The following is a 27,757-nucleotide window of genomic DNA, read 5'->3' on the forward strand; positions in this document are numbered from 1 at the left end:
TCTGTAAAAGATTAAACAGTCAGATGATCTTTTATTTAATCATTAGAGTAAGCAGCCTCTAATATTGGTGCAAAATAAAGCACACCAGTCTACTGTAAGTCTCTAAATGTCAGATTTTAAGGTGTAAAAAAACTCCACTGAAATCATTTTTTAAATCACAAAATTCTGAGAAAGAATCAGAACAGAATAGCAAACACAGTTTATGGCAGTCTTCCGGCAAATGGCAAAAGCATGCCTTTACTGTCAAAACTGTATAAATATTGGTACCAATTCTACATATGTACATTCCACCCTCCCCCCAAACGGCTTATTGTCATTCCTCAAAATCAAATATCTCAGCCTCCTTTTCTTTCCAGAAAGCAAAACTACGGTCAATATATTTGCAAATTTCATCATTAGTCAGACAACTAATATCTGCATTATTTTTCAGGACATCGCCCTCATCTGGGGTGGGCGTCTGTACGATGACTTTAGGCACAGGTCTCTTGTCTACCGTTGTGGTCTGCGCTAAGTGTTCAAGCTCTGGTTGTCCTGATCCATCTCCAAAGAACTTCACCTTAATGTCCTCAAATCCATCCTTCCATTCACGGTTTCCAGCTTCAATGTCCTGAATTACAGCCTTGTGAAAATCCCGGACAATTTCCCAGGTAAAACGGCCCACATGGTCGAACACTTCAAAACACAGCAAGTGTCTCATTTTCCTCTCATCTGCTGGCAAATCCAACTCCAGTATGTGAAAATAGCCGAGCATGAAGAGGTCGAGTGTCAGCGTGTCGTAGTCAACGGGAGATCCATCCACACGGGGGAGGAACTGCTCAGGTGAGTAAATTGCCTGCTGCCGGTTGAGTCTTCGGATCTGCCGCGACGGTACAAATGAGATCATGCTTCTCCAGTTCCCAATCATCTTATTGATGGCACTTCTCTGCTTGAAAAAGTGCCCCAGTTTGCCATTCTCCATGGTCCTCTTCTGAGAGATATCCAGGCTAGCTTTGCGTTCACACTTTGGCTTCACAGATATCTCCAGCGAATCAACGCTTTGCTTCCTCTGAGCGTTTCTCACGGTTACAGTATAAGCTGATTTCTTCCAGTGACCCAGGAACAATACCACAATACGTTCCTTTCGCAGGGTTGTGCTTTCCATGGCATCACTGATTACATAGTCAATCTCTGAATCATCACTCTGGTCAATCTCTGGTCTTTGTTCCTGTTTTTGAGAGATCTCATCCAAACCACTCTCTACTAGTTCTTTCTCTTGTTCACCCAATGATTCTTTTCTCCCTGAATCCTCCAATGAGGATTCATTCTGATTCTCAAAGTTGGACTTCAGGTTCCTCACAGAGACCCCAAACTGGTGAATCTCGTTTTCTATCTTCTCCCTCCTGCCTCTGGTGGAGGCTTGCCTCTCTGAAGCCTGAGAGAAGACACTCACAAGCTCTGTGTTTGGCATTTTACAGTAGGGCTGGTCTGTTAGGTTGGTCATAAGCAGTGACATACTCTTCACAATCCCTGAAATACGGTTGCACCAAACGGGTAAGGGAGTCTGTGTAGAGTTTTTGTACTGGGTGTTGACTGTGATGTTGACTATCGGTGCAGGGAGAATGTTTCGAAGTTCTTCGGCCAGATGAGCAAGCTCCATTTCATAGCCCTCGCAGTTCTTATGCATTGAGACACTCTTAATTTGCTTCTCTAGATAAATGAGGTCATCTTCTGTTAGAAGTTCTCCGAATGGACCCAGGATGGCATTGTGAGCCTGGGAGAACCTCCAACTATCCATCTTTGAATATCTACTACCATTCTCCTGTTTAATAAGATACAATACATCCAGTTAAAATCCAACCTGGAGAAAGTTGCAGTGAGACATTTAATGCACTATTTGTAGCTCACCTTCATCCTCTGGGTTTCCTGGTCAAATAATCTGGCCTGTAGCTGTCGTACCATCACCTGCCTCTTCCATTCTGCTATAGGTCTGCCCTTCTCATCGTGCATGGGTACCAGGTAATCAATATCAGACAAATTAGCCTCCTCTGTCGGTAACACAACCATTTTATTCTAAAAAAAGAAAAGACAAGACAATAATGTATTGGCAAGTACTGGTGCCAAGTACTGGTTAATAAACTTGGTTATTTTTTGTATAATAATGTGGTTTTCTTCTACATTTATGATAAAGTGCTTCAGTACATTTCATAAAAGCTCAAGTCAAAAATAAACTATGTTCACATGATCAACCGTCACTGACAACTGTATTTACCAAGACAACCCTCTAAGTGTTCTGTTCACACAGTAGCTTTAGCATCAATATCAATTTTTTTTTTTTTAATGGACCAATGGTGCTGTGTACAGTATTTTTATGCTTATTAAAGTATTGCGCAGTTAGCTTGCTCAAGTTCATGCGGCAAATCTTGCTTGGAGTGTAGCATTTGAGCGGGTTGTCCGGCGTGAGAAGCTAAAGACTGCAACCACTAGCATCAGTCACTAGCGCGCCTCTTGAAGCTAGGGTAGTGAGGTTTACAGCTCCTACTTGCCTACGTGCGTTACATAAGCACTATTCAATTATATCACACCTTTAAGCTAAACTTTAAAAACTCACAGTGTACAATCTTTGGGCTCACGGAATCCCAAAAAACAAATATTTGAAAGATTCAGAGAAGAATCACTGTCTGGCCATCTGAAATTTCCATATAGAGATAAGGGTTAGGATCATGATTTTTTGGGAGTACTACAGTGCACTGTCAGTGTGTATTAGCACTGTTTGTGGTTTGCTTTTGGGATCTCATGGAGCCTTTGGATCTGGAAACGTGACATCATGTGACTTCAGACTTATGGATTCATGGACTGCATTTAGAATTCAAAGAACTGACAACAGTATTTTGCTATTGTGAACACAGCCTTAAGGCCAATTTACACTGCACAGACAGACAGCAACAGACATTTCGTCTGGTTTTGTCAGATCAATGTGTCACCACTGTCGGAGTCTGTTAGCATTTGTTGGAGCCTGTTTTTGCTGATTGAACATGCTGAATCAGCGTTTTTCGGTCTTGGAACGTCTGAGAAGTGACATGCTCTAATCTGGTGACTGTCGCCATTGGTCTGCGTCTGTCATTGCAGTGTAGTTGGCCTTTCGACTTAGTTATCATGATAAACTGTGTATGGTAAATTTACTAACTGAAAATGTCAAATCTGCAGTCAATGCAGATTTTTTAAAGCTGCCGATAGATTTCAGATCTCCCAGTTTCATTTCTCCCATTAGAAGTTTCCCTTTCTCTGGTACTGGCTTACTTGCAGGCGTAGTGGAGCTAAGGTTCTTCACCACTGCAATGACAATCAGAACAAGAACATCATTTGTTACTCTCATCTGTTTCCAGTTATGTTCTGATCATATTCACATAGGCTGATTACCATTACTCACTGAACTGGAATTAAGTCATCAAGTGAAATTAAGGAAGGATGAGTCAATGGTGACAGCAGTGCCCACAAAATTCTCTCAGGATTACAGAACATAAACTTGCAGAGCAGCAATAGGGTTATTAAACAGCCCCCTTAGGGCTTTCTCACCAGTAGTGGCCATGTGGACATTGTGTAAAGCGTTCCCATGTGGGTTAGAAGATGGACATGATCTGACCGAGGAGGTAGTGGTGGAAGGGGGTGGAGGAGCTGAAAGAGGTGGAGCGGGGTAACGAGCTTGAGGCGAATCTTCTGTCTCAGGGTGCTGGTGGGGTAAAGATGAAACGGAAAGGCACTCAATTGAATGTCAACACTTACTACAGCTAGATAGTGATGCCTTGAAGCACACTTTTTTGATTTAATGCAAAAGAACATGCGCAGTTAGCTTAGCAACATGCTATGTCACACTGTATTGAAATCTATTGACAGATGTTTTTCCTTTTTTTGTGGCGCATGGAGCGGTCTCAAAGTATAGCATATGAAATCAGTCATTTAAGCTGCCTTGGAAAGCAGCTACCTATGTAGGAATTATGCAGAGAAACAGCTCACAGAATATTAGAACAGAACTAATGGCATGCTTTGTCATTCATATCGTGTTATTTTTCAAAAAAGCACAAGACTCACCTTAAGACTGTCCATGTTATTGTGTGGATTAGTAATCTGTCTGTAATAATCAGGGCTAAGTTGCCGGGACACAGCTGGTTTCTCTCTAAGCTCTTCCTCTATAGGACAGTTCTCTTCCAGAGGCTGTGCAGCTGGACAGAGCTGCAATACAATACAATACTTTTATTATCATATAATATTTACCGATTCAGGTAATGTGCCATCAAAGCAAATTATTTCACGTAGACCTGTAAGGAAAATGGAATAAAAGCCCAATTATTGCCATTCGACACATCGCACGGAAGAATATCCCAATCATACACATGAGAAACAGCTATTTGTGGTCTGTCTTTTGTGCAGTGTTGTGGTCCGCACAGCGATATGTGAGCATTACAGTAAGAGGGGCCCTAGCTAGGGGGCAAAATAGTTGTACCTGAGCCCAACATCTAGATCCCACTTTACCAGAGGGAAAATGCAGAGTATATGGAAACATTTAGATCACCGCTGATGAAACTGTAATATCCTAATGGACTCCATGCAGAATGCATATCAAATGTGGCTCTCAAAGGGCTCTCTGTAAAACACACACACGCACAGAGCATCAAAGGGAACACTGATATGCCGCAGCATGCTATTTTGCTTTGTCTCTGCAAGGTGGTCCTCCCAATTTCCTCTTGCACGGCACTTTGATGTCCAAACAGCACGAAATGTGCTGTGACACGGCTTGGGCAAAGGCAGGAATACATTTCCCAGAAGTTGTGCAATTCATAAATAGATAAACTTTGGGAGGGGTAATGTGGGTATATGGGGCAAAACTACATTAGCGAAGTGGAATCTCTTTCCTTCGTGACCTTTGAGCAGCAGTTCAGTTCCTCACTCACGATCAGGATGCATCTGTCTCTGCGTGAAGGTTTAATCAAAGCCAGTGGACACCATGGCACATTTGGTTTCCATCAGCTATCCTCTTCTGTGGCTTAGGCAGTGGATGCTGGAAAAACACGGTCCTCACATCCTCTTCTCTGCCTTATAGGCCACACGAACGCTGATGAAGAGAGTGAGACGACAGCAAAAGCACCAAATCCATAAATCCTATATGGTAGTAAGATGGTGGAAATCCGGTGAAAAACAATTTAAAGTCTTTCTTTTTCACTGGTTGCTTTGGACAGTTACTCGGGGGGAAAACTCAAAGATAAGAGTTGAAACAAATAGAAACCGTGGAATATTTTTCAATGTTCTGTTCTAATAGATGAAATTAAATTATTGGGGGAATGAAAGAAAAGAACCAGAAATGGTAGAACTATGTAGGCCTAAACAGTTTGTATAAAGGTTTGGTAAGGTTAAACCCTTCACATATATCTCTGCTTGCTAAAGGAATTCAAGACCACACACTTGTGTTGACACATAAGCAATACATTCTATGTTAAATCACATTTACACCTTCAGTTAAAACATCTGATGAACATGTTTGACAGTTCTTGAATTTAGAGGACTGAGCGAAAACCGTCCAAGGTGTCTACAGCAGCAAAGCTGTGTGCTGTAAAGTTTATGTTAAAATGGAGAAAGGATGATGAATGAGCTGAAGATGGCATTATTTCTATGTTAGCTGTTTTACATAGAATTCTGTTACTAGTAAGCAAGTAATATTAGGTAAACTGTTAAACTAAGTTTAAACAGATATGAAGAAAAGCTAACATACCAGTTCAATCAAGCATACTGTAAATATAGCGTATACAATGTATTGGTATATTGGTTACAGGCTGATATTAGAGAGGTTTATTGTTATTATTATTATTTACATGTATTTATCGGTATTGGTTGATAATGGAATTTTAATTGTGGATGCACAGTTCCCTTTTTTATATTTAGGTTATCTTTGCTATCATTTAATGTTAACTTAGAGTTTATCTTTAAAATCACTAATAATATAAATTACACGTCTTTTAAATGTAATCTTTGGCAAATCTCAAAATGAATATACATTTTAAATCCTGTACATTAAATTGTTGTGATGCTTTAATTCTTAATGTTTATTTTTTCAATGTATTTAGACAAAGTAGTCAGTACATTCATTAGCCATGAAAAACAAAAAGTATCAGCCAGAATTTTAATATAGGTTCCCTAATAATTACCATAACTAGTAAATAATAACCATCCACAGACTCAATTAAATAAAAAATTCATTCCAATTGTTCAGTGATGAGTAATATAAATTAAAGACAGACTACAACATGTAAAAATCTTAAGTAGTCATGCTGTGAAAATTATTTATCAGAATTATGAGCGTATTTAGATCATGTCAAATGAAAACAATTAGAAGGAACTTACATCCGTTTTGAAACAAAAAGCTATTTCAACATTAGTAAAGTTTAGAGACAAAGCAAGTGCTCACATACAGCAATTCAGTAATGATAGATCTGGAATTAACAAATAATTACGCATTGTTCAAAAAACAGATAACAACGTTGCATTATCTCCATAAACACAACATGTACGAAGAGCACAATAGTTACTTACAAACTACCGTCCTCTTAATTGTGGTTGATATCCTAGCAGGCAGCACCTGGTCACTCTGTGTCACTACACGGTGTGAACACCAAACCCAGAGATGTCTTGACTTAATCAACACCATCCTAACAACTGGCCATAGCCCAACAGACAATAAACAATAAACTCTGATAGGAGAATGCACTTAATAATTTACACAGTGGATTGGGTAGCCGGCAATGTCACTAATGAGCAAACCAATAGGAACATGCGAACGGTGTGATAGGAAGCAGGAGACTGTCAAATCAGAAGAAACGGATAGAGACACTGTATCTCTTTCATTCAGATGTTGTTGTTTTTTTTGGTCTCTGACACAGCATTAAACTGGGGACGTGACCTAACACACATCAACACTAATCAATGAAAAAGGTGTTGCATGACAGGGCTTTGTATGAGGAGAACCTTTCCATTATTTGCTAAATAATGCATGTCCTGGAAAAGTAGATGACAATGCACTCAGATCACTTGACTCCAGCATCATAAAAATCAGCATGCAGACATACAGGTGTCCTACCTATTATTGTATTAAAAATAAATAAAGTTTGTGAATTAAAATGCATTATTCATTATTATAGAATTAAGAGTGTAAAATAACTAATGACAGGGTGATACAATGGCCCTGATATCATAATGAAATTAAAAAAAAGCTTCATTTTAAAAGAATGGATTTAGACCTTTAGTAGCTTGGTATAATACTTTGTTATTATTTCTTAAAAATATATATATATTTAAATGAAATTAAATATTTTGTCAAACCTGCTTCAATGTTTGTAATATAAAAAAGTGCACCAAAATCAAAGTCAAATAGTGTGACCAAAAAGATCATGTGGTCCAACCAACATGAGAAACATGCAAAAAGTCAGATAATTTGAGAATTTGCGTTGTAATTGATATTTATGAATTTATGATGAATTCATAATTCATCATATTTGTAAAAACTTTTTACTTTGAAAAACATAAAAAAATGACACTAACATACAAATACAAAGATTACATTTCTAAGACAGATTTTTAAAAGATTTTTTTATTTTATTTATCATGGACACTCTTATATGTCATTGACCCATGCGCTTTTTTAGAAATGTCAGTGATGAAAATAGAATAGAAGGAAACCTCTAGTAAAAATACAATAAATATAACTGCTCAGAGTAAAATACTATAGTATTTAGTAGAAATAAATCATGTCTCAGATTCAGATTTCGTTGTAGATATCAAAGGCCAATTAAAATCTATGCTATTTTGCTGCAAATTAATTTGTCAGTTAGTAGAAGCTAGTCAAAATAGGACATGCCCTACATCCGAATATGCATACTTCGCGATTATACAGTATGCAAAAAACAGCAAGTCAATTAAGGAGAATGTTCATGATTCAGTAGGTGAATAATAACCAAATGGCCTTCTGCATCTGCTGAGTGTGGAACCAATGGACAATTCGCTATCCCATAAGGTCAAAGGAGCTGAGAGGCCATCAGTTTCAAAGTCCATAAACTTGAACTGTAAGTGCTATAAGTACCAAGAAAGTTAGTATGTCATAGGTCAAAGAACACAGGTCACAGAGAACAATGTCAAGATGGCGGATGTAAAATTGTCCGAGAATGTGTTCATACTGTACACATTCATTAATGGCCGAGAAGTACAATCTCCATCCAATTCAGAGCATATGAAAGTACAAGAATTCAGATGCAACAATGCCCTTACCTGTTAAAACCATGAACAACTCATGTAAAGTTCATGCCAATACTAATATATTTCAGTGTTTGTTTTTAAGGAGGATAAACATCTGCAATGTACAAACTGGTTCCCAAAGCAAAACGACTGCCTTTGAGGGCAAAGACAGAAGAAATTATGAAATGAAGATTTCTTATAAACCCTGAATCTGCAGGTGCACAAAAAGCATTTACAAAACGTTTTGTGTGTGCACATTCTCAGTTAAGTGGTAAACATTGTTCCACTAAAGGTCAGAGCAATCAGAGCATTCTTGAGATATGACTGAACGTTTGATGAGAAACACGTTGAAAGATTCTTCTCATGGGGGTAAGCTCATAAACAAATAGCTCCCTTACCACCCCCTAGTGGCCGTTTAGCACTGGCATTTCTACAAAGGCTTCCTGCTGTTCCGAAAAAAAGTATTTTTTATAATGCTTGAAAGCACCTGCAATAAACAAACCACAGAGCTAAACTGAACATCGCACTAAGAACAAATCCCAATCTAGAACAATTTCTGTTGTTGTACTGAAATAAACCAGAAGAAACACATTTAATACAGCTGGCCTCTCAATTCCCTGCCTGAAAAGGATGGGAGGAAAGCATATATGCGTGTTGTAAAATAAACCCTTGATCTGTTTATTTGATTGCAGCTGTCTCAGGGAGAAGGCACTCACACTTTGAGCGGAGGGCCGTGCTCAGGGAGGGTGACCTCTTTGGGATGAAACCAAAACATGAGGAAATACCTAGCACGCAACTCTCTGGCCAGAAGCCCAAACAATCCATTATAGGCACTGTTAGGAAATGAGATGGCCTGTCCTGAGCACTCTGAGGTGGAATAAAACCTTGTGAAGTGCACTACAACTTGCAATACATTATTTCAGACCAGGAGAAATAATGCTGATATGGACCATTCAGTTATTTCCAGTGGGAGGTCTGCATGGGAACCATTTTTGGGTCAATAAATATAAGAGTGCCCATTAAAAAAAGAAAAGAAAAATCTTTAGTGTGGCAAGTTCTTATAAATGTACTTTTTGCATTCTTGCATGGTTCATGTGGTTTAGAAAAAGAAATTATAACATTTTCAAGAAAAGGTTCAATTTAAAAACTCTAAAAAGTAAAAAAGTAATAACATATTTTCCTTACACATTGAATTCATTTGAGTATACACACACAAGGTGTAAACATATTTTAAATGAAAAATATTTTTTTTATCTTTTCATGCAATTTTCTAGCCTTGCCTTGTCATAGAAAAGTCAAATTATCTCATATATTAAAGTCCCCCTGTGGTGAAAATCCAGTTTTAATGTTGTTTATATGTCTATGTGGTGTTTTTAATATGCTTTAAGACAAACCATGTGCAAATTCACAAGTCACCACCATTGCTGAGTATTTAAAACTGCAGAGAATCAAAGACAGTCTCAAAAACGCAGTTTGAAATCGCTGGTGTTTCTGACGTCACAAACTACCTTGTAACCAATCATGTCAACGAGTGATAATCAAGGAGTGGATCTCTGAGCTGGTGTGAGTGAGTGGAGGTGGGGCTAATTTGCCAATTTAACAGCGTGCAGAACGCTCACTGCCATAGGAAAACAATTGAAAAAAGATTCTCTGAGCTCTGTGGGCATCATTATCCGACTCTGGGTCGAACTGAACACTGCTCGTACAGTTTCTGACAATTTACTGCGTGAGATTGTCCTGTTTTGTTGCAAGTATGCCGGAGAATGAGCTCTTGAAGCTCAGCCAGTGTTGCCAGATTGGAAATGTCGAAAAGTATCGTATGAAGCTCAAAATTATCGTATTTGGAAGAAAATTATCGTACATGAGTCAAACGTACAGAATACAGCTATTTATTGACCAACAACAAATGACTTTATTGCTAAAATATCGACCTCAGCTTGGAAAAAAACTGACCTAAGCGTCGCGGAAGGAACGTTAAGTTTTCTTTTTTTCTTTTTACTTTTTTCTTCTTCTTGCAAAACATACAGAGATGACATGTTAATGATATACAACTTTGTATACAATATACAAAAATAGCATTAACTTGTGCTCATGAGAGAGTCATTCTCCACGATGATTGGCTGAGAAAACATAACGTGAGATGCAGTGGCGTAACTTTGTTTTAAAAAGTGGGTGGGACAGTTTTTTTTTTTTTTTAACGGGGGGGGGGGGGGTATGAATGCTGAATCATAAATCGATGTATGTACAATAACATTACGATGTCCAGCAATCGATTGAAATAGTGCATGGGTTTAATTTGTCGTTTAATGAAGTTTGATATGTTGGTGTGAGTAAATCCATAATATAAATGTGTATATTGAAATGGTCCAGTGGTAGAATTTTTGCCAAGCGTGTCAGAGGTTGTGGGTTCTAATCCACACTCGTATAGGTTTTTTTTTTCTCTTCTCATTAAAACCGATTATGTTTATCAGTGGTTGTATATCAGGCAAGCATACGTTTGTATGCATTTTGTTTGGTAATTTCACCGGAACGAATAGAGATCTCCACAACGGATTGAAGCGCGCGTCCGAGTGAAGACTGTGCGCGAGCCACAAGAGAACACAGTATCCGCGCCACTGATCGCAGCGGCAACGAGCACTGTCTTTGACCACTTGATTTCAAAAACAACACATTTCAGCGGTAGATCGCCTCTTACAAACGAACTAAATGAATGCTCTGCTAGTTAACTGGAGATGTTTTATTTATTTGTATTGGTACATTCGTGCCGCGAGATGTTTCAAAAGTGGTGGGGAAAATATCGACCTTAGCAAAAAGTGGTGGGGACATGTCCCACCCGTCCCACCCGCAAATTACGCCTATGGTGAGATGAGATGGAAGACATGCATAACACCACGTTCATGTTCTTCTTACAGTAGACGTAGAATCCACAGCTAGATCAACGAGTATAGAAACCCTATGATTACAACGACCATCATTTGAAGTGTCACACAATTCTGAAATGATCATACATTATGGGATTTTTTTCATTACTGATCGTACAGAGATCAAAATTATCTTACAGATACGATAATTATCGTACGTCTGGCAACACTGAGCTCCGCCCTTTTCTTGAAAGGAGGCCGGGAGCAGCAGCTCATTTACATTTAAAGGGACACACACAAATACAGCACATTTTTGCTCACTCCCAAAAAGTGGCAATTTTATGATCTGTGAGCTATTTTGAGCTAAAACTTCACATACACACTCTGGGGACATCAGAACTTATTTTTCATCTTGTAAAAAGTAGCATAATAGGTGCCCTTTAAAAAAAAGAAATATATATATATATTTATATTTCTTAGCTTTTCAATGGTAGTGGTAATGGTAGTTTTCAATCAGATGCACGTTTGAAGCCAACAAACATCCTGTTCTCCAACTGATTTGACAGATCAAGTATCTGTTTCCAAGCATTAGAATGGTAAAAACCCTGAAACCAAACCCTGTGGATCCCATAACCAGCTCAGCCCCCGGCCCTCTACCTGAGCTAGGCTGCTGGTGAGAAGGAAACTGATACACCCCCAGTACATAGAGAGACTGCGAACGGCAGCATCTGATGCTTCAACAGCCTCCCTTCACTAATTAGATCTCTATTGTTGGGACAGGTCGACTTAATTTTTGACGTCTAGTGGCACCCTGAGCCTCACATCGATATAGGAGCAATGAATTACTGATTTATTCATGCCCATGTTGACAGGGAGCTTATATTTCTGTATTAGATCTATGGAACAGTGTGAGTAAGGTTATTGGAGACCATGTCATTAATTCTGTGGAATCACAGATACGGTACCTTTAAATTAATGAAACTTGATTGAATTCTTTATCGGCTTTAATTGTTTTTTAACCTGTTTACATTACACGGCTTCAGGTCCTAGATCTGGCTTTGCTTTTTCAAACTTAGAGTTCAATTCATATGAAACATTCACATTTATATCAAGAACTTGCTTTATGGTTCCAGTGCAACTTGGAAAACTGAAACAAAAAGAAAAGTTTTATTTGTAGGTTCAACTAGCAAATCTTCCATAAAAAAAAATCAGCTTGTATTGTCATAAGTTTGTCAGTAATATTCTTACAATTCAGCAGCTGAGTAACCAACATAATCCATAGAGGTTTAAATAAAATAAATTTATGGCCTATACTCTATACAACATGTTTACTTAACGAAAATTAATATTCAGTTCCTCTAAAATTGTTCATATGGATTTTAGCTCAAACATTCAGTATTAGCTCGTTAAACATGTTTTATCAGCTAAGCAAGGTATGTTGGAGGAAATCCAAGACAAAAACTTGAATGGGAACAGCAAAAACAGCTGCTATTTCTACCGCCTATTAACACAGATGGACATCTTCAAACCAGAAAAGAAAGAACGCATAGTTGTGAGATACAGTAAATCACCAGAACAGCAGAAAACCCCATAGACTGATCCATCAACTTTGTGCTCTAAATGTGGAATTAATTTCTTTTCCTATACGGTTCAGTCGTTGTGCCCGCCTCATGAGCACTACCATGTTCACCCTTGAAAAATGTATGACTTAAATTGAGCAGCATCTTATTTACCTCAAGAAACAAGAAGGCTGAAAGGCCATTAAGGTACACCGCACACAAAAGCCTCTTCTTAGAAAGTGGGTGCTACATGACACCTTAAAAGTTACTGGCCTGATTTTCACAGACGCTCCTGATGTAAATGGACATGTCAGTCAAAACAAATCGATCATGAAATCTGATTTCAGACCCTTCAAGCCAAGAAATTAATTTGAATAAATGTTGCTTTTGCTTTCTGAGTTTGTCTAGTGACACTTCATGAAAGATATTTAACCATCCGATGCATTACATCTGCAATATGTACAGTACATATACCTTTTGTTCCAACAAATGAAGTGAGGTAAAAACATTTTTGTAGAATAGGATCAAAGTTACAATTTCATTGTCCTATTATTCATGGATTTTTATATACATAACATAAAATGCATCCACAGTAATGACGTTGGAATATTACATTTCCAGTTTTTTATTTTTTAATATTATCTACAAATTGGCTTATATTACACCTTTAATGCAAATGATGTGTAAAACACAAAAAATGTAATTGGAAAATAAATATTTATTTGATAATTAATGCATCAGAGGGTTAAAGGATTAGTTCATTTAAGCGAAAAGTAAAACAAAGCTTAATATCCATATTTAAAACTTTATAAACTATAATCACTGGCTTCTGCCAACAGCCGTACGCTAGTTCACGAGAGAGTTACGTGGTTTTCACGAGAGGCGTCTATTCTCACCTAAGCTTATCCTACGCCTAAGTCATATGTTGGGTCAGGGGTCACCCTTCCGCTGGAACTCGACTCTCTTGTGAATGCGTGTACGGCCATTGCTGGAAGCCAGTGATTATAGTTTATAAAGTTATAAATATGAATATTTTTCTTTAAAGGGATACTTCACCTCTGGAAAGATGAATGTGTATTTAAAATAGGTAATTTATGTAGAAGAAATGTGAAGAATTTTTTTAATTTGGAGCTTTCTAGACTGAGAAAAGCCAGAAAATTTATTTTTGGCTTATGTGGATGAAAGACAACAACTCCCAGAATGCACTTGCTTCGCTGCCCTAGGAGGCCACGCCTACCGGTTAGAGCGCGCAGTTGAAAACAACAAGGCTAGACTACTAGTCTCTGTGACGACGAGTCTGCCAGGGATTTCGAGATCGCACAAAATGTCCGGGATTCGGCTTTTGCGTTCTACAGTCGCCATTCATCATGTTTACTGTGGCGAGCAGGATGAGGCTGACGGCCGCGGGAGAACGGCGCGAGACCGGTGGCGTCATTACTGAGACGCGCCGGTCTCGTATCTCTCACGGAGGTGCGGGAATTTTCTTAGCAATGTTAAAACGCACATCAACTGATCACTTGTTTAGCGTTCATGTTAACACTACATTCAGATTCACCAATCGGAATGAATTCAGTTAGATTGAAAGAAGAGGTGTGCATGTAAACAATGAATGGCGACCGCAGAAAGCAAAAGCTGAATCCCGGACATTTTGAACGATCTCGCCCGCCGGACAAGTCCGGGAAAAGGAGGATGGTAACCCCTACTACTCAGCTTTCTCCTACTACTCAGCTTTCTCCTACTACTCAGCTTTCTTCACAGAACAAGAGCCTGCAAGCTTAGCTTCCAAAGAAAGTGTACATTATGTTAGTGAGATCCCACCCTCTATGGGCGGGTTGAAAACATGCAGGACAGCGCCTCCTACTGGCTGTAGTCTTTAGCCTCTGGCCAGAAAATCCTCCGATGACGCAAAATGACGATTTTTGCGTCATCGGAGGATTTTTTCCAGACAAAAAATACATACATCTCTCCTCTCAGGGGGATATGAGGGTGGAAAGCACGGTAATTCGAAAATACTACAGGTTTTCTACTAATACAAAGCTTAATGCTAAATCCTGAAGTATCCCTTTAAAAAAAAACATTGTTTTGCTTCAGAAGGAATTTATTAACCCACTGGAGTCGTATCAATCACTGATGATGGATGGATGCGTTTTTTGGAGCTTCTTGGGCACTATTCAATGCCATTACAAAGCTGGGAAGACCCAGTATATTATTTAATATAACTCTGTGTTCCACTGAAAGAAGAAAGTCATATACGCTTAGGATGGCTTGAGGGTGAGTAAATTACGCGATAATTAAAATTTTTGGGTGAACTATTCCTTTAACACTCTCCTGCATTTAGGTCAATTCTAATAGTTGTAGAAGACATTTTTCTCATTTTGCCTTTGTTTTACTAAATAAATACTTTTGGTTTGAACCTTTTTGTATATTGATCATCTTAGTTGGACCTAGAACGTTACAACATTATATCAAGCCATATCAAGACATGAGCAGCATGAAATTTCAAATAATACCAGTGCCTCATGTGTGCATCAGGCTGGTTTAGAAAGACATTTGTAAGAACAATCCCTAAACCTTTTTGATTAACAGAAGTAAGAAATAACCCTTACATTTCTCTCCACAGAGCGAAGGTATCTGGCACACTCAAAGTGGCCATTGTATTCAGCTAGATTAGCGGCCGTGAATCCATCTATGTCTCTTTCCTTTGGGCTGATCTGGTGACCCAGTAGGATTCGACAGCACTGGAAAAATATTATAATTAATAATTTAAATATTAAAAATGATTCATACATAGCAATGTTATAACTGTAGTTAAAGGCAGGGTAGGTAGGATTTTTCAAAAAAAAAAAACATTCCAAATTTGTAACTGTCTTTATATACCAATACATAATTAAAATGTAAGTACTCTGAAAAAGAGAGTATAAAAATCGAGTGTCTGTAGACCTCTCACGACTGTTGTAAACACAGCTAATTATTTCCATTCACTCCACCCCCTCCCTTCTGAGCTCCTTCCAAAGCCACGCCCCTAAAACACATGAACGCGCGACGCCAAACGCTCAGGCTCAGCTGGAAGACGCATTTATTTACCTGAGACGAGTGGACAGGAAGGAGCGCAGTGCATGCAGTGACATCATGTCAGAAACACATGTAATAAAATACCTAACTTTATCACTATGAATATAAACATAAGATTTCTTTTAGTACTCACTATCAAGCTAGCATATCGATACTGGTAAAGTTTAAAATATACTTTGTTTGATTCGGTAACAAGCTATATTTAGGCTATTGGTAACGAGCTATAAGGCAAAGCTAAAAACAGGTTGCATTGATACACGTTTTTCCATTACCATCAATTACACTGTGATGAAGGTGAATTTCGTGTAAGATTCATAACATATACGGTGTTTTGCGAGTTTCCATGATGAAAACATTGTTGACTCTCATGAGGACTACACTCCGGTGACAAGTACCGCTTCGTCGGTTCGAGGACAGGTCCGGGGTCGAGGGCGAAGCAGAGGAGGTCGTTCAAGAGTGCGGGCAACCAGGATCAGAGGAAGTAGTTTTTGCCTTGTTTGCCTTCGCTGACTGAATATGCAGGTGCTTTGAATTTTGAATGCTCTTTCTCTGCCATAATTTTACTCTTCGTAGGTTCCGCGTCTCTCTTGCACTCCTCAAATCAAAAGGGTGCGCGTGCATATGGGCAGATCTAGCAACAGGGGTGATTGCCATGGTTGCGAGAGTGAGTGACAGTCGCCTAAACCAATCAATTGTTTCGTCCCGAATGGAAATAATGAGCTGTGTTTATTGCAGATTAAAAGGTCTACAGTCACTCGATTTTTATACTCTCTTTTTCAGAGCACTTACATTTTAATTATGTATTGGTATATAAAGACAGTTTAAACAAATTTGAAAAAAAGTTTTTTATAAAAATCCTACCTACCCTACCTTTAAGATTTAGAATGCATAATTAACATCAATTCTATTTTAGACACCACACAACAGACTCGTATCCTAATTTAAACCCACCTCTATTTCCCCATTCTCTGCTGCATCATGTAGAGGAGTGCCACCCCAGTAATCCTTTTTGACCTTTGATCCCATTTGTAACAAAGTCTCCAAGATGCAATGATGCCCCCCACTGGCAGCAAAGTGTAAAACGGTCGCCCCTTCATTATCTTGGGTAGACAGGTTGACATCTGTGAAGGACGCCTGCAATAGACCAAACAAGTTTTATGCACTTGTAAACCTGTAGTAGATCTCTACTACAACATGTTACCAAAGTGTATATGTGTGTAGGTAAATGTATAACCCACCAGCCATACCACCAGTTTATGGTGGCCCATGTGAGCTGCAGCATGCAATGGGGTCATGCCATCTTGGGCTCTTAGATGAACGTCAGCTCCACAGTCTCTCACAAGATACTCCACAACATGCAGATGTCCCTCCTGGCAGGCCAGATACAGCGGCGTGGCACCCATATTAGTCTGTCGATTAACAGACCTGAAAAAAAGGTTTATTTAAATGTTTATTCAAAGCATAATTTGATATTTTAAGTGGGTTTTTGAGGGCTGATATGAATCTCACACTAAAATATGTGAAAATCTGAAGTGAAGTGAAATCTCTCTCTGCTATTGGTATTCCTGTGTCTTTATCTATGGATGACATGCATTCCTCCTTCAATCAACCTCTGTGTCACTGGTCATCTCGACGTGTGGCCAATGACTTGAGATTCACTCATTGGATTTAATCATGATTCAAACATGTGCTAAAGAAATCTTGATATATAAGGTCTGGTAAATCAACTATTTTATAAGGGTAAACAGAGCAAAGGAAGACCTTTTTCAGCCAGAATGTCTACAACTGTTAAACCAATTACCACCTGGATATTAATCACTTTAATGTAAAGTTAATGCAAAGTTCAATAGAGCTGTTCAGTCGTGACATCAATTTGTAGGCCAACGCAGAAGGCTAATTCACCATAGGTTCCCGCTGGAGTTTTCTAAGTTGTTTTTTTATAGAATAGCAGTTTTTAGCAAATATTGTTTTTGAAAGAAGTCTTTAATACTCACCAAGGCTGCATTTATTTTAGCTATAAATCTTTTGTAATATTATAAAAGTTTTACTGTCACTTTTGATTAGTGTAAAGTGGCCTTACAGAATACAAGTAACAAAATCTTTTAAAACAATAAAAAAATCTTACTTCTTACTTCTTCTGAACCTTCACCAGCAGAAACCCCTACGGCCTTCAGAAAATACACATCTTTCAAGAGCAACTGACTGGCTATCAGGCAATTTGGAACTTGATTAAAACAATAAATAAATGTTGTACTATTGACCAAGCACGTAAATTCACATCTATTTGGTAGTTGCTTTGCTTATTATACAAACCTTATTTTAATCATAAATCAGTAAAACTGTTATTCCAAAAGCTCTAACATTTTCACCTAGTGCCGATCTCTCGAGGTGTGAAGGGCTCAGGACTTTGGGTTTAGTAACAAAGGTCCTGACTCTCTGTGGTCCCAAAAAATCCCAGAATGTGTATATATATTAATTGGCTTCATCACTCCGTCTCCTCTCCACCAATAAGCTGGTGTGTGGTGGCGTTCTGGCACAATATGGCTGCCGTCGCATCATCCAAGTGGATGCTGCACATTAGTGGTGGTTGAGGAGATTCCCTACTTCCATATGTTAAGCACTTTGAGAGCACAGAAAAGTGATATATAAATGTAATGAATTATTATTTTATTATTAACAGTGAGAAGCAGCTAAAACAGTTCACTTCTAGTATGTTGTGACTTGTGACAGTTAAGGTGCATCCATTATACACCAGCTCTCTGGCTCTCACTTTGGATTTTCTACCCCCTGAGGCTAATATATGCATTCCCCTGGCTGTATGTTAAGTTTGCCTAATCCTATACACAAACATGGTTCTATTTCGTCCTGACCATGCCACTGTCACGATCACCAGCTGGAGTGCCCTGTTTGTCCACCAGAGGGCACTCCCCTCTTGTTCATTGTCATTCACACATGGACTACATTTCCCAGAACTCACTGCTTGGACTCATCATCCCTGATTGCTGTCAGCTGTGTCTCATTAGCATCATTATCTCACCCATGCGTTCAAGGCATGATCGTATTTACAAGTTGAACACACATGAACGCCACCACAGTGTCATAAGTAAGAGTGAGAAGCTCTGCATTTTCTTTAAGCCCTTTTTGAGTTGGGGGCGTGTCAGTGAGAAGCATGGCGGAATACCACAATGCTTAAAGGTATTTAGCAGTGATATTGTCAGGCTTTTCTATTTACAGCAAAGTAAGCTATTTGCCTGCACAAAATATGATAGCATTTTAATATAACAATATAATATGTAATGTTAAAGTTTACAGTGGCTTCATAAATTAATTAAAAACATAAAAAAGAAAAACACAGCTGATGCACTTTTATTTGTTCTTCATTTTCATTCATGACTTCCCACCTCGTAAATACGAACTTCCCAGGAGAACCTGAATGCACCATAAGCCTGGTCAATTCAGTCATTCATTGCTAAGTCTTGTATGAGTCTGTACTGCATTTCTGAGCATTCTCCTAGTTTCCCGTGTCTTGGTTTGTGATTTCCTGCCTGTTCTCTTGGATTTCTCTGTTTTGCCTCTGCCCTGGACTCTGTTATTGTTTGGACTAATTGCCTGTTTTTTGGATTATGATTGTGGATTACCTTTTTAAAAAATAATGCGTTTGGATCCTCAACCCATATGTTTCGGAGCAGTATATGACAGAAGACTTAGACACATCATGGATCCAGCAGTACGTCTCATCCACCTTCGTCAGGGAACTTGCTTGCTCGAGGACCACATCCAGGACTTTCTAAGTATTGCTAATTTCACTGACCCCCCAGACTATGCTCTCATTGACTTCTTTGCCTGTCCACAACATGGCCGCCACACCAGAGCCTGTTTAAAACATGGATGTCACACCAGAGCCTCCAGCCATCATTGACGCCACCGAGAGCCTCCAGCCATCATGGATGCCCGGCAGAGCCTCCAGCCATCATTGACGCCACCGAGAGCCTCCAGCCATCATGGATGCCCGGCAGAGCCTCCAGCCATCATTGACGCCACCGAGAGTCTCCAGCCATCATGGACGCCACATCAATGTTTCCAGTCGTCATGAACATCACATCTGAAGCTATCAAGGCGCCGTTCTCCCACGGCCCTTGACCTTGTCCTGCTCGCCACACCTAGGCATTTGAGACTGGTTTCCAGTTTGGAGGACACAACGCTTACGTCAGTGCGAGCAGCTGGAATCTCCGCGGTGGTGCCAAGTCTGGTTGTGTCAGAGGTGGTCCCACTGGCAGTTATACTCCTGGTTACGGTGATGGCCATTTTGTGTGTTTGGGCCACACACTGCTCTCCAGCCCATGAGTCCACTCCAGAGCCCACTCCAGCCCATGAGTACTCTCCAGAACCCACTCTAGCCCATGAATCTGCTCCAGAGCCCGTTCCAGCCCATGAGCCCTCTCCAGAACCCGCTCCAGCCCATGAGTTCTCTCTAGAACCCGCTCCAGCCCATGAGTCATCTCCAGAGCCCGTTCCAGCCCATGAGCCCTCTCCAGAACCCACTCCAGCCCATGAGTTCTCTCCAGAACCCGCTCCAGCCCATGAGTACTCTCCAGAACCCACTCTAGCCCATGAGTCTGCTCCAGCCCATAAGTACTCTCCAGAACCCACTCTAGCCCATGAATCTGCTCCAGAGCCCGTTCCAGCCCATGAGCCCTCTCCAGAACCCGCTCCAGCCCATGAGTTCTCTCCAGAACCCGCTCCAACCCATGAGTCATCTCCAGAGCCCACTCCAGCCCATGAGTTCTCTCCAGAACCCGCTCCAGCCCATGAGTTCTCTCCAGAACCCACTCTAGCCCATGAGTCTGCTCCAGCCCATGAGTACTCTCCAGCCCATGAATCTACTCCAGAGCCCGTTCCAGCCCATCAGTCCTCTCCAGAACCCGCTCCAGCCCATGAGTTCTCTCCAGAACCCGCTCCAGCCCATGAGCCCTCTCCAGAACCCGCTCCAGCCCATGAGCCCTCTCCAGAACCCGCTCCAGCCCATGAGTCATCTCCAGAGCCCACTCCAGCCCATGAGTCCTCTCCAGAACCTGCTGTAGTCCATGAGTCTGCTCCAGAAACCGCTTCAACCAAGGAGTCCACTCCAGAGTCCACTCCTGCACCAGAGTCTCCTGTCTGCCCTGATGCGACCACGGAGGTCGTCCCCAAATCTCCTGTCTGCCCTGACACAACCACACAGGTCGTTTCTGAACTACCTGTTTGCCCTGACACGACCGCAGAGGTCGTTCTTGAACTGCCTGTCTGCCCCGACACGACCACAAAGGTCTTTTATGAACTTCTTGTCTGCCCAGAAATGACCTCAGGGGCCAAACTGGAACACCCTTCTGGTCCCTTTATGAACATCGAAGATGCCCTTGAGCTCCCAACCTGTTTCGCCGTGTTAGTCTCCAGTTCCGCCAGATTTGCCCTGGGGGCTCTTCCACCACACGGGCCGGGCCCTCCATCCCGCCCCCGGGTCCCCCTCCGCTCCACTTCCCTCCTGGACATATTGTTTATAGGACCAGATATAACCCTTTATAAGCCTGGTCAATTCAGTCATTCATTGCTAAGTCTTGCATTTGTCTGTATTGCATTTGAGCATTCCCCTAGTTTCCTGTGTCTTGGTTTTCTATTCTCTGCCCGTTCCTATGGATTTATTGTTTTGCCTCTGCCCTGGAATTTGATTATTGTTTGGACTGTTTGCCTGCGATTTGACCTTTGCCAGTTTTTTGGATTATAATGGTGGATTACCCTTTTAATAAATACTACGATTGTATCCTCAACCCGGGTGTTTCGGAGCAGTATATGACAGCCACTGTGTATATGTGGCCATGCAAAAGACGCACCAAGTATCTGTACATGCATGAGAGAAAGGGAGAAAAGGATTTAAGATTGATAGGCTTAAACAAGATAACTGATAATCAACTTTGGATTCTGAACTGAATTAGTTTGTTGGGGGTCACTGGATCTCTGTAGCTCAATTCATCTTCCTCCATCACTTTTCATTAAGCACAACCTAAATACCCATTTCAATTCTTCAAGCAATTATCGCCTTCAAAACCATATCTAGCTAAATGAGACTGAGGAAGCACATTCAAGTATCTTTGGTATAAGGGGTACTTTCCCATTACACCACCCTGGCAAAGCATGTTACAAGACCCTCAGATTTCCAAACACATGGATGAATAACATGATAAGCTTCTTTACTGTTGCTGTTTTTGGACAAGACGGAATAACAAGAATGATAATTTTCACAATAAAAAAATAGTGTAGAAAATTTTTCACTCAGAAATCGCAAGTAAATTTCATAATTAATTACAAAGAAATAGCAAGTAACATTTAATTAAATGTGAAATTTTGAAGTACCAACTAAATTATAAATAAAAAAAACCAACTATAAATTATACAGGCACAAAGCATGAATAAATCATTTGTAAACTAAGTTTATAGTTAATTAATAGTTCATAAACTGTAGTTAATACAATAATAGACTATGTACAAATAGTGAGTTCTTCATTCATTGTCACTGTAATTATCAAAGTGTTATCGTTTAATTAGCTCATATGTAAAGAGTTAGATAATGTTTTTTTAACAACTTGTTACCCATAAATAGTTCTCACTTTAGATTAGGTCACATAAAATCTGAAAATGTCATCAATTAAGTGCTTACTCCTTTAAACCAACCTTTATTGGACATTAATTGCATTCATATTCAGTGTTCTTTAAAATGTTTACAAATAAAATCAAGCACACACACACACACGGTTTCCTTGTATTATAGGGACTTTCCATAGAAGTATTGATTTTTATATTGTACAAACATTGTATTGTATTTTAACAACGGGCCTGTCCATCCCGTCCTGTATTCCACCATGAGAAATCTGGTCACCCTAATTAATTAACTATAAACTAATAGTTTGCTAATTATTTGTAAATACTTTATTACTGTATACTGTTTATAAAGTGTTACCAAAATGGAAATAGTATATTCTTGGAAAACATACTCTAATAATCTTTATTTTATTTGCTTATAAATATTATTTGTTTCATTTGCTTATACATTTTTTTATTATTTATATTTCCATATGAATTGAGTGGTTTAGCCCAAATATTCTGAAGAGACTCGATCACTTTATATGATGAACAGATTGAATTTAGGCTTTTATTCACATATAATTCATCAACTCACACATCAGTTGTGGTAAATGGAAGCTCAAGCATTTTGGCTTGACGTCCGAGAACCAATGAGGTTCATTCTCGTGATACGCAGAACGTTTGAACTTCGGTAATAACAGGTTCATTTTTGTGCGTTACGAAGCACCTTTGAGCTTCAGCAAGAGCCAATGAGATTCATTCTTCAGTGTTACACAACACGTTTGAGCTTCCGCAAGAGGTTTGTTCTCATAAGTCAAGCAGGTTCAGTTGAGCTTCTGTTTATGTTTGCTGATGTGAATATTAAAAGCCTAAATTCAATCTGGTCATAATGTAAAGTGATCGTGAATCTTCAGAAAATTTGGACTAAACCGCTCATATGGATTAGTTTTACGATCTCTTTATGAACTTTTTGAAGAGTCAAAGTGGTAGTTGCATAGCTGTCAATGGAGGGACAGAAATCGCTCAGATTTAATAAAAACATAAAGAAAATCTTCATTTGTGTTCCGAAAGTCTACTTGTATGGAACAACATGAGGGTGAATAATTAATGACGTAATTTTCATTTTTGTGTGAACTATCCCTTTAAGCCTAGTTCCAGACTGAAATGCATATTTGAGCTGTTTTAACATGTTTATAAAAGCTACTTAAATGTCCTAATTGAACTAAGGCCTAATCCTGGCTTAATCTAAGCCCTGTCTGTGAAACCAGGCCATAATCATATAATGAAATTATAATAGGTAGCTGTTGAAAAGCTGTAGCTTTTTGGCACATGCTGTTCCAATAACAAGTGGCTGAGCTCTGAAACTTGTAGATGGCTCTGTGCAGTCAATACATGAATAGACAACAAATCACCATATTGAACCAAAATGTCTATCTACTTCAGATAGATGTTAAGCTGTGCTTACAAAAAGTAATTGGATCTGTTTTTAAAAAGACACTCATTGTACTCAAATAACAAAAGACGTGTGACCCACAAGATTAGTGACCCGAAACAATTTGTCACGTGCTTCTTTTCATCCACCTCTGCCACATGAGATTTATCTCTTTCATTAGTACGTGTCTGAGTTGTAACACTGTACCCTGGAGCTTGACCAATCAGCAGCTTCAAACAGGTGAGGTCACCCTTTGCTGCAGCATAGTGGGCAGGAAGAGCACCGCAGTTTGTCTCAACTTCTGCTCCATCCCCATGAGATAACAGCCAGTGTACAGCTTCCACCTTTCCGAACCGAGCAGCGAGGTGGAGCGGAGTGGCCCCACCAGAATCCTGATCCTGAATGCAAAGAAACAAATAATAGTCATAAACAACAGTTCTTTATTAAATTATTTTCTTCGTTGCACACAAAAAGTTCCATTTCCTACAATGACTGTTCTGAACAGTCATTATCTGAATGTTATAAAATAAACAAATTTTATACTATATGTATTTATAATATATGCATTGTCCTATTCATTTATAATAATAAAAATACATTAAACATACCATTTACAGTACATACAATGAGTTCTATACACCTCTTTTACGGTGTTATGTTCATTTTGATCTGTTTTTAGCAGCATAATGTAAAAAACGTCAGGGTGAGACAAGTGCCCATATAACATATTGAAGAAAAAGCATTAAGACGAAAAATAATTACATTCTTGATAAGAAATCCAGGAAATTATATCATAGAATATATGCAGAACCTCATGATTGCGTCAATAATTCTCATTAAGTCATAAAACCTTTTTATGAGGTCAAATGTAATATTTATGAATTAACAATTCACAATATTGTCAATTTTATTTCCTTTGAAAAATATATTTTAGATTTTGATATATTAATGATTAAGATGCGTATTCAAAATGTAAAGAAAATTTATCATCACTTTTTACTTGATGGTTACACCACATGACATTTTTAGAGACAAACATTTTAAAACTGGTACAAAAATGGTATAAAAGTTTTCAAAATCATATGAAACCGACATGTATGTTTTAAACCAGATTTTTATCCTCAGTTCATTTGACGATTACGTCAGTTTGTGATAACCTAAACTTACCACACTGCAGATAGATTTAACAAATAAAGTTTGTCTAAGCAGGAGGAAACTAAAGGAAAGATTATTAATATTACATGCTATTATTTTTGAATGTGAAAAGTGAGAATACAAATATTACAAAACTATGCTGCCATTGAGTTCATAATAACCTGAAAGAACGTTCAGTTTGATAGAGGTCATCTCATGATCAGATGTCATCATAAAAACAGTCTGTATTATCCATTCTACTATAAATCTGCTGTTGCTGACAGACACGGACCTCGTTCCTGAACGGGACATCACTCCTCTATTCCACCAATGTGATCAAATTAGTGTAGCCATCTTTATTTAATCAGACCAAGGAAATGTTCATTAATAATTCAACCCCGTACAACTTTGACCTCACCTTGGCAAGCACAGGCTTAAAAAAAAACTCTGATGAACTCCAAGCAAGACCACCAACCTGGAATATTGTTATCACTTAAGTTCGTGATAACAAGGCACTTAAAACATCTACTTTAATACAACACAGCTGGCCATAAATTAGATCAAGAGGTTGCCGATGTTAAAAGCACTGGTTCGCATTAGTGTGAGAACAGGCAGTGGTGTGTGTGTCTCGGAGGAGCAGTATGGCCTGTTCTCCCCTGGTAAACAAATAGCATTAACGGTTAGATTGAGCCCCCTCTAACGCATCTGGTCATGATTACAGTGGTCATGCAATACTACTGAGCAAAGAGTAAACAGAGCAAGGGAAAGTGATGTAATCACACCATTCACACCATTCTACAGTTCCTGGACCGGGAAAACTACTTATGTAAGGCGCTATATTTGGAGCAGGTGTTGCTTACCAATAATATTCTTGCTTTCCATGTGAACACACAATGCGCTGTGAAAGTTATTTTTCTCACAGATTTTGGTTGGTGGTTTGCATCACACTCTCAAAGTTCATACAATATGGCAAGTCCGAGATGGATTTCATTAGAAGGAATGGGCGTTGTTGACCTCTCTCATTAAAGGGATAGTTCACCCAAAAATGAAAACTGTTTCACTCACCCTCAAGTCGTTTCAAATCGGTGTTATGTTGGCTTCTGTGGAACAATACCCCATTCAAAAGTTTTGGGGAGGGTAACATTTTTACAAAGGGTAACAAAGTCTCTTGCAAGGTTGCATTTAATTGATCAAAATACAGTACACTCTAATACTGTGGAAAAATATTACAATTTGTTTTAACAAAACTGTTTTCTATTTGCTATATTTTAAAATCAAATTTATTCCTGAAAAGCTGAATTTTATGAAGCAATTACTCCAGTCTTCAGTGTCACATGATCCTTTAGAAATCCTAATATTGTGTGCAATGTATTCTGAAAATATAACCATATGATAATGTGAGAATCGGGCCAATATTAACAATCTTTTTATTACTGTGATATGGGCAAATTCAAATTTAGAGCACTGCAATTAGTAACAAGAGAAACATGAGAACCAGTGCTTTTTGGCATCATTCATATTAAACCAGGAGTGGTGAATCTTAATGCTTCATATTTGAATACGCATGAAAGTGAATGAGATTGTAAAGTAGCAGAGAGGAAAAGACTATCAGGCTTTTTGCACTATGCTATTATACTTTGTGCGAATTCGTACTATTTGCATCTCAGAGTAATATACAGTAAGCAACATTCAGAGCATATTTATTACAATAAAAATGGTTGCTGCCTTATTGGGACCTTATTCCCACTATTAAATACCCAAGTAGGCATTTTATTTCCTAGTCTCTGATATGCAATGAGCAAAGGAAGAAGAATGGGACAGTAAAAAGTCAGACTTGAACTCAGGTTAGCTGTGTCAAGATCTAAATCCACTGCTCAAACTCTCCATACCACTGTCCCAGCTATACCAGTCTGGTATCTTTTGGAATTTTGTCTGGTGGGTGGAGCTAGTGTAAAAACAACAATACAGTACAATACAGGCTATTTAAAAACTTGGAATTATCGCACACAAGTCACATTTGGACTACTTATATTGTGTTTTTTGTCATTTTTGAAGCTTGAAAGTCTCTGGACACCATCTAATTTGACTGCATGGAAAAGAACAGCATGAACACTTTCCTAACATCACCTTTTGTGGCCTACAGAAGAAAGAAAAATCACCTATTTAAATAGCAACCCTCGATCCAACTCTGTCCGCACTGCAGGATTACACTCTTCACTCACCTCAACATTGCATCTTGCAACCTGTACAAGCCACTTTAGTTCCCGGGTGTGACCTGTAGCTGCGGCATCATGGACAGGTGTGGCTCCATTTAGGGCCTTTGTGTCAGCCGGCAGGCCAGCTTCTGTCACCAGAAAGCAAAGGCAGTCCATCTGACCACAGCGTGCAGCATGGTGCACCAGTCCCGCCCCCTGTGCATCCGCAATGGCACCGTTTAGACATCCAGTTTCGGCGAGCTCCCTGAGGGCCCGTAGGTCTCCCTCACGGGCTGCGGCGATGGCCTTTTGGAGCACCATGTCAACCCTGCCTCTCTGCTCCTGCGCTGACCGCCTATGACTGGATACGGAGGGTGTCTAGGGCAAGTCAACCTACCCCCCGCGGCACACATGCACACACAAGGGAAGCCGACACCTAAACGTCTGCCAGCTGGCGGGGTTGGGTGAGCGGAGGCGAGCAGCAGGTCTGGCCCGGTGAGCTGTAAAGGTAATGAAAGACGTCACAATGCACCGGTGCTCTGCATGGCCCGGCCGTTGCCTTTGTGCTCGCTTACCAACCTGCACAAGGTTGCCCTCTCTTCTGGCAGCAGACACAAGAGTAATGAGAGAACTGGC

At 39.5% G+C, this 27,757-nt stretch overlaps 1 protein-coding gene across 1 annotated transcript; it reads right to left on the reverse strand.

Annotated features, from left to right (window-relative positions):
* Positions 1-275: 275 nt before the first annotated feature.
* Positions 276-27,481, reverse strand: espnla (espin like a). Its single transcript, XM_081381841.1, has 10 exons — positions 27,149-27,481; positions 24,000-24,190; positions 16,984-17,170; positions 16,697-16,879; positions 15,280-15,411; positions 4,066-4,206; positions 3,553-3,706; positions 3,164-3,309; positions 1,885-2,049; positions 276-1,798 (listed from the first exon to the last, which is right to left on the reverse strand). The coding sequence occupies exons 1-10, from the start codon at positions 27,440-27,442 to the stop codon at positions 314-316; spliced, it is 3,078 nt and encodes a 1,025-aa protein (XP_081237967.1). The 5' UTR covers positions 27,443-27,481; the 3' UTR covers positions 276-313.
* Positions 27,482-27,757: the final 276 nt, after the last annotated feature.

This window comes from Scardinius erythrophthalmus (genome assembly GCF_964197995.2).
Source record: "Scardinius erythrophthalmus genome assembly, chromosome: 12".
Taxonomy (NCBI): domain Eukaryota; kingdom Metazoa; phylum Chordata; class Actinopteri; order Cypriniformes; family Leuciscidae; genus Scardinius; species Scardinius erythrophthalmus.

What these genes read in the sequence shown, in the direction of transcription:
- espnla (XM_081381841.1), bottom strand. Translation starts at nt 27,442, where the DNA reads ATGGTGCTCCAAAAGGCCATCGCCGCAGCCCGTGAGGGAGACCTACGG. An exon ending in CTGCAGATTTGACATTTTCA is followed by an intron (nt 2,050 to 3,163) that starts GTTAGTAAATTT and finishes TTCTTTTTTTAG; the next exon opens with AATAAAATGGTTGTGTTACC. An exon ending in AGGAAACCCAGAGGATGAAG is followed by an intron (nt 1,799 to 1,884) that starts GTGAGCTACAAA and finishes CTTATTAAACAG; the next exon opens with GAGAATGGTAGTAGATATTC.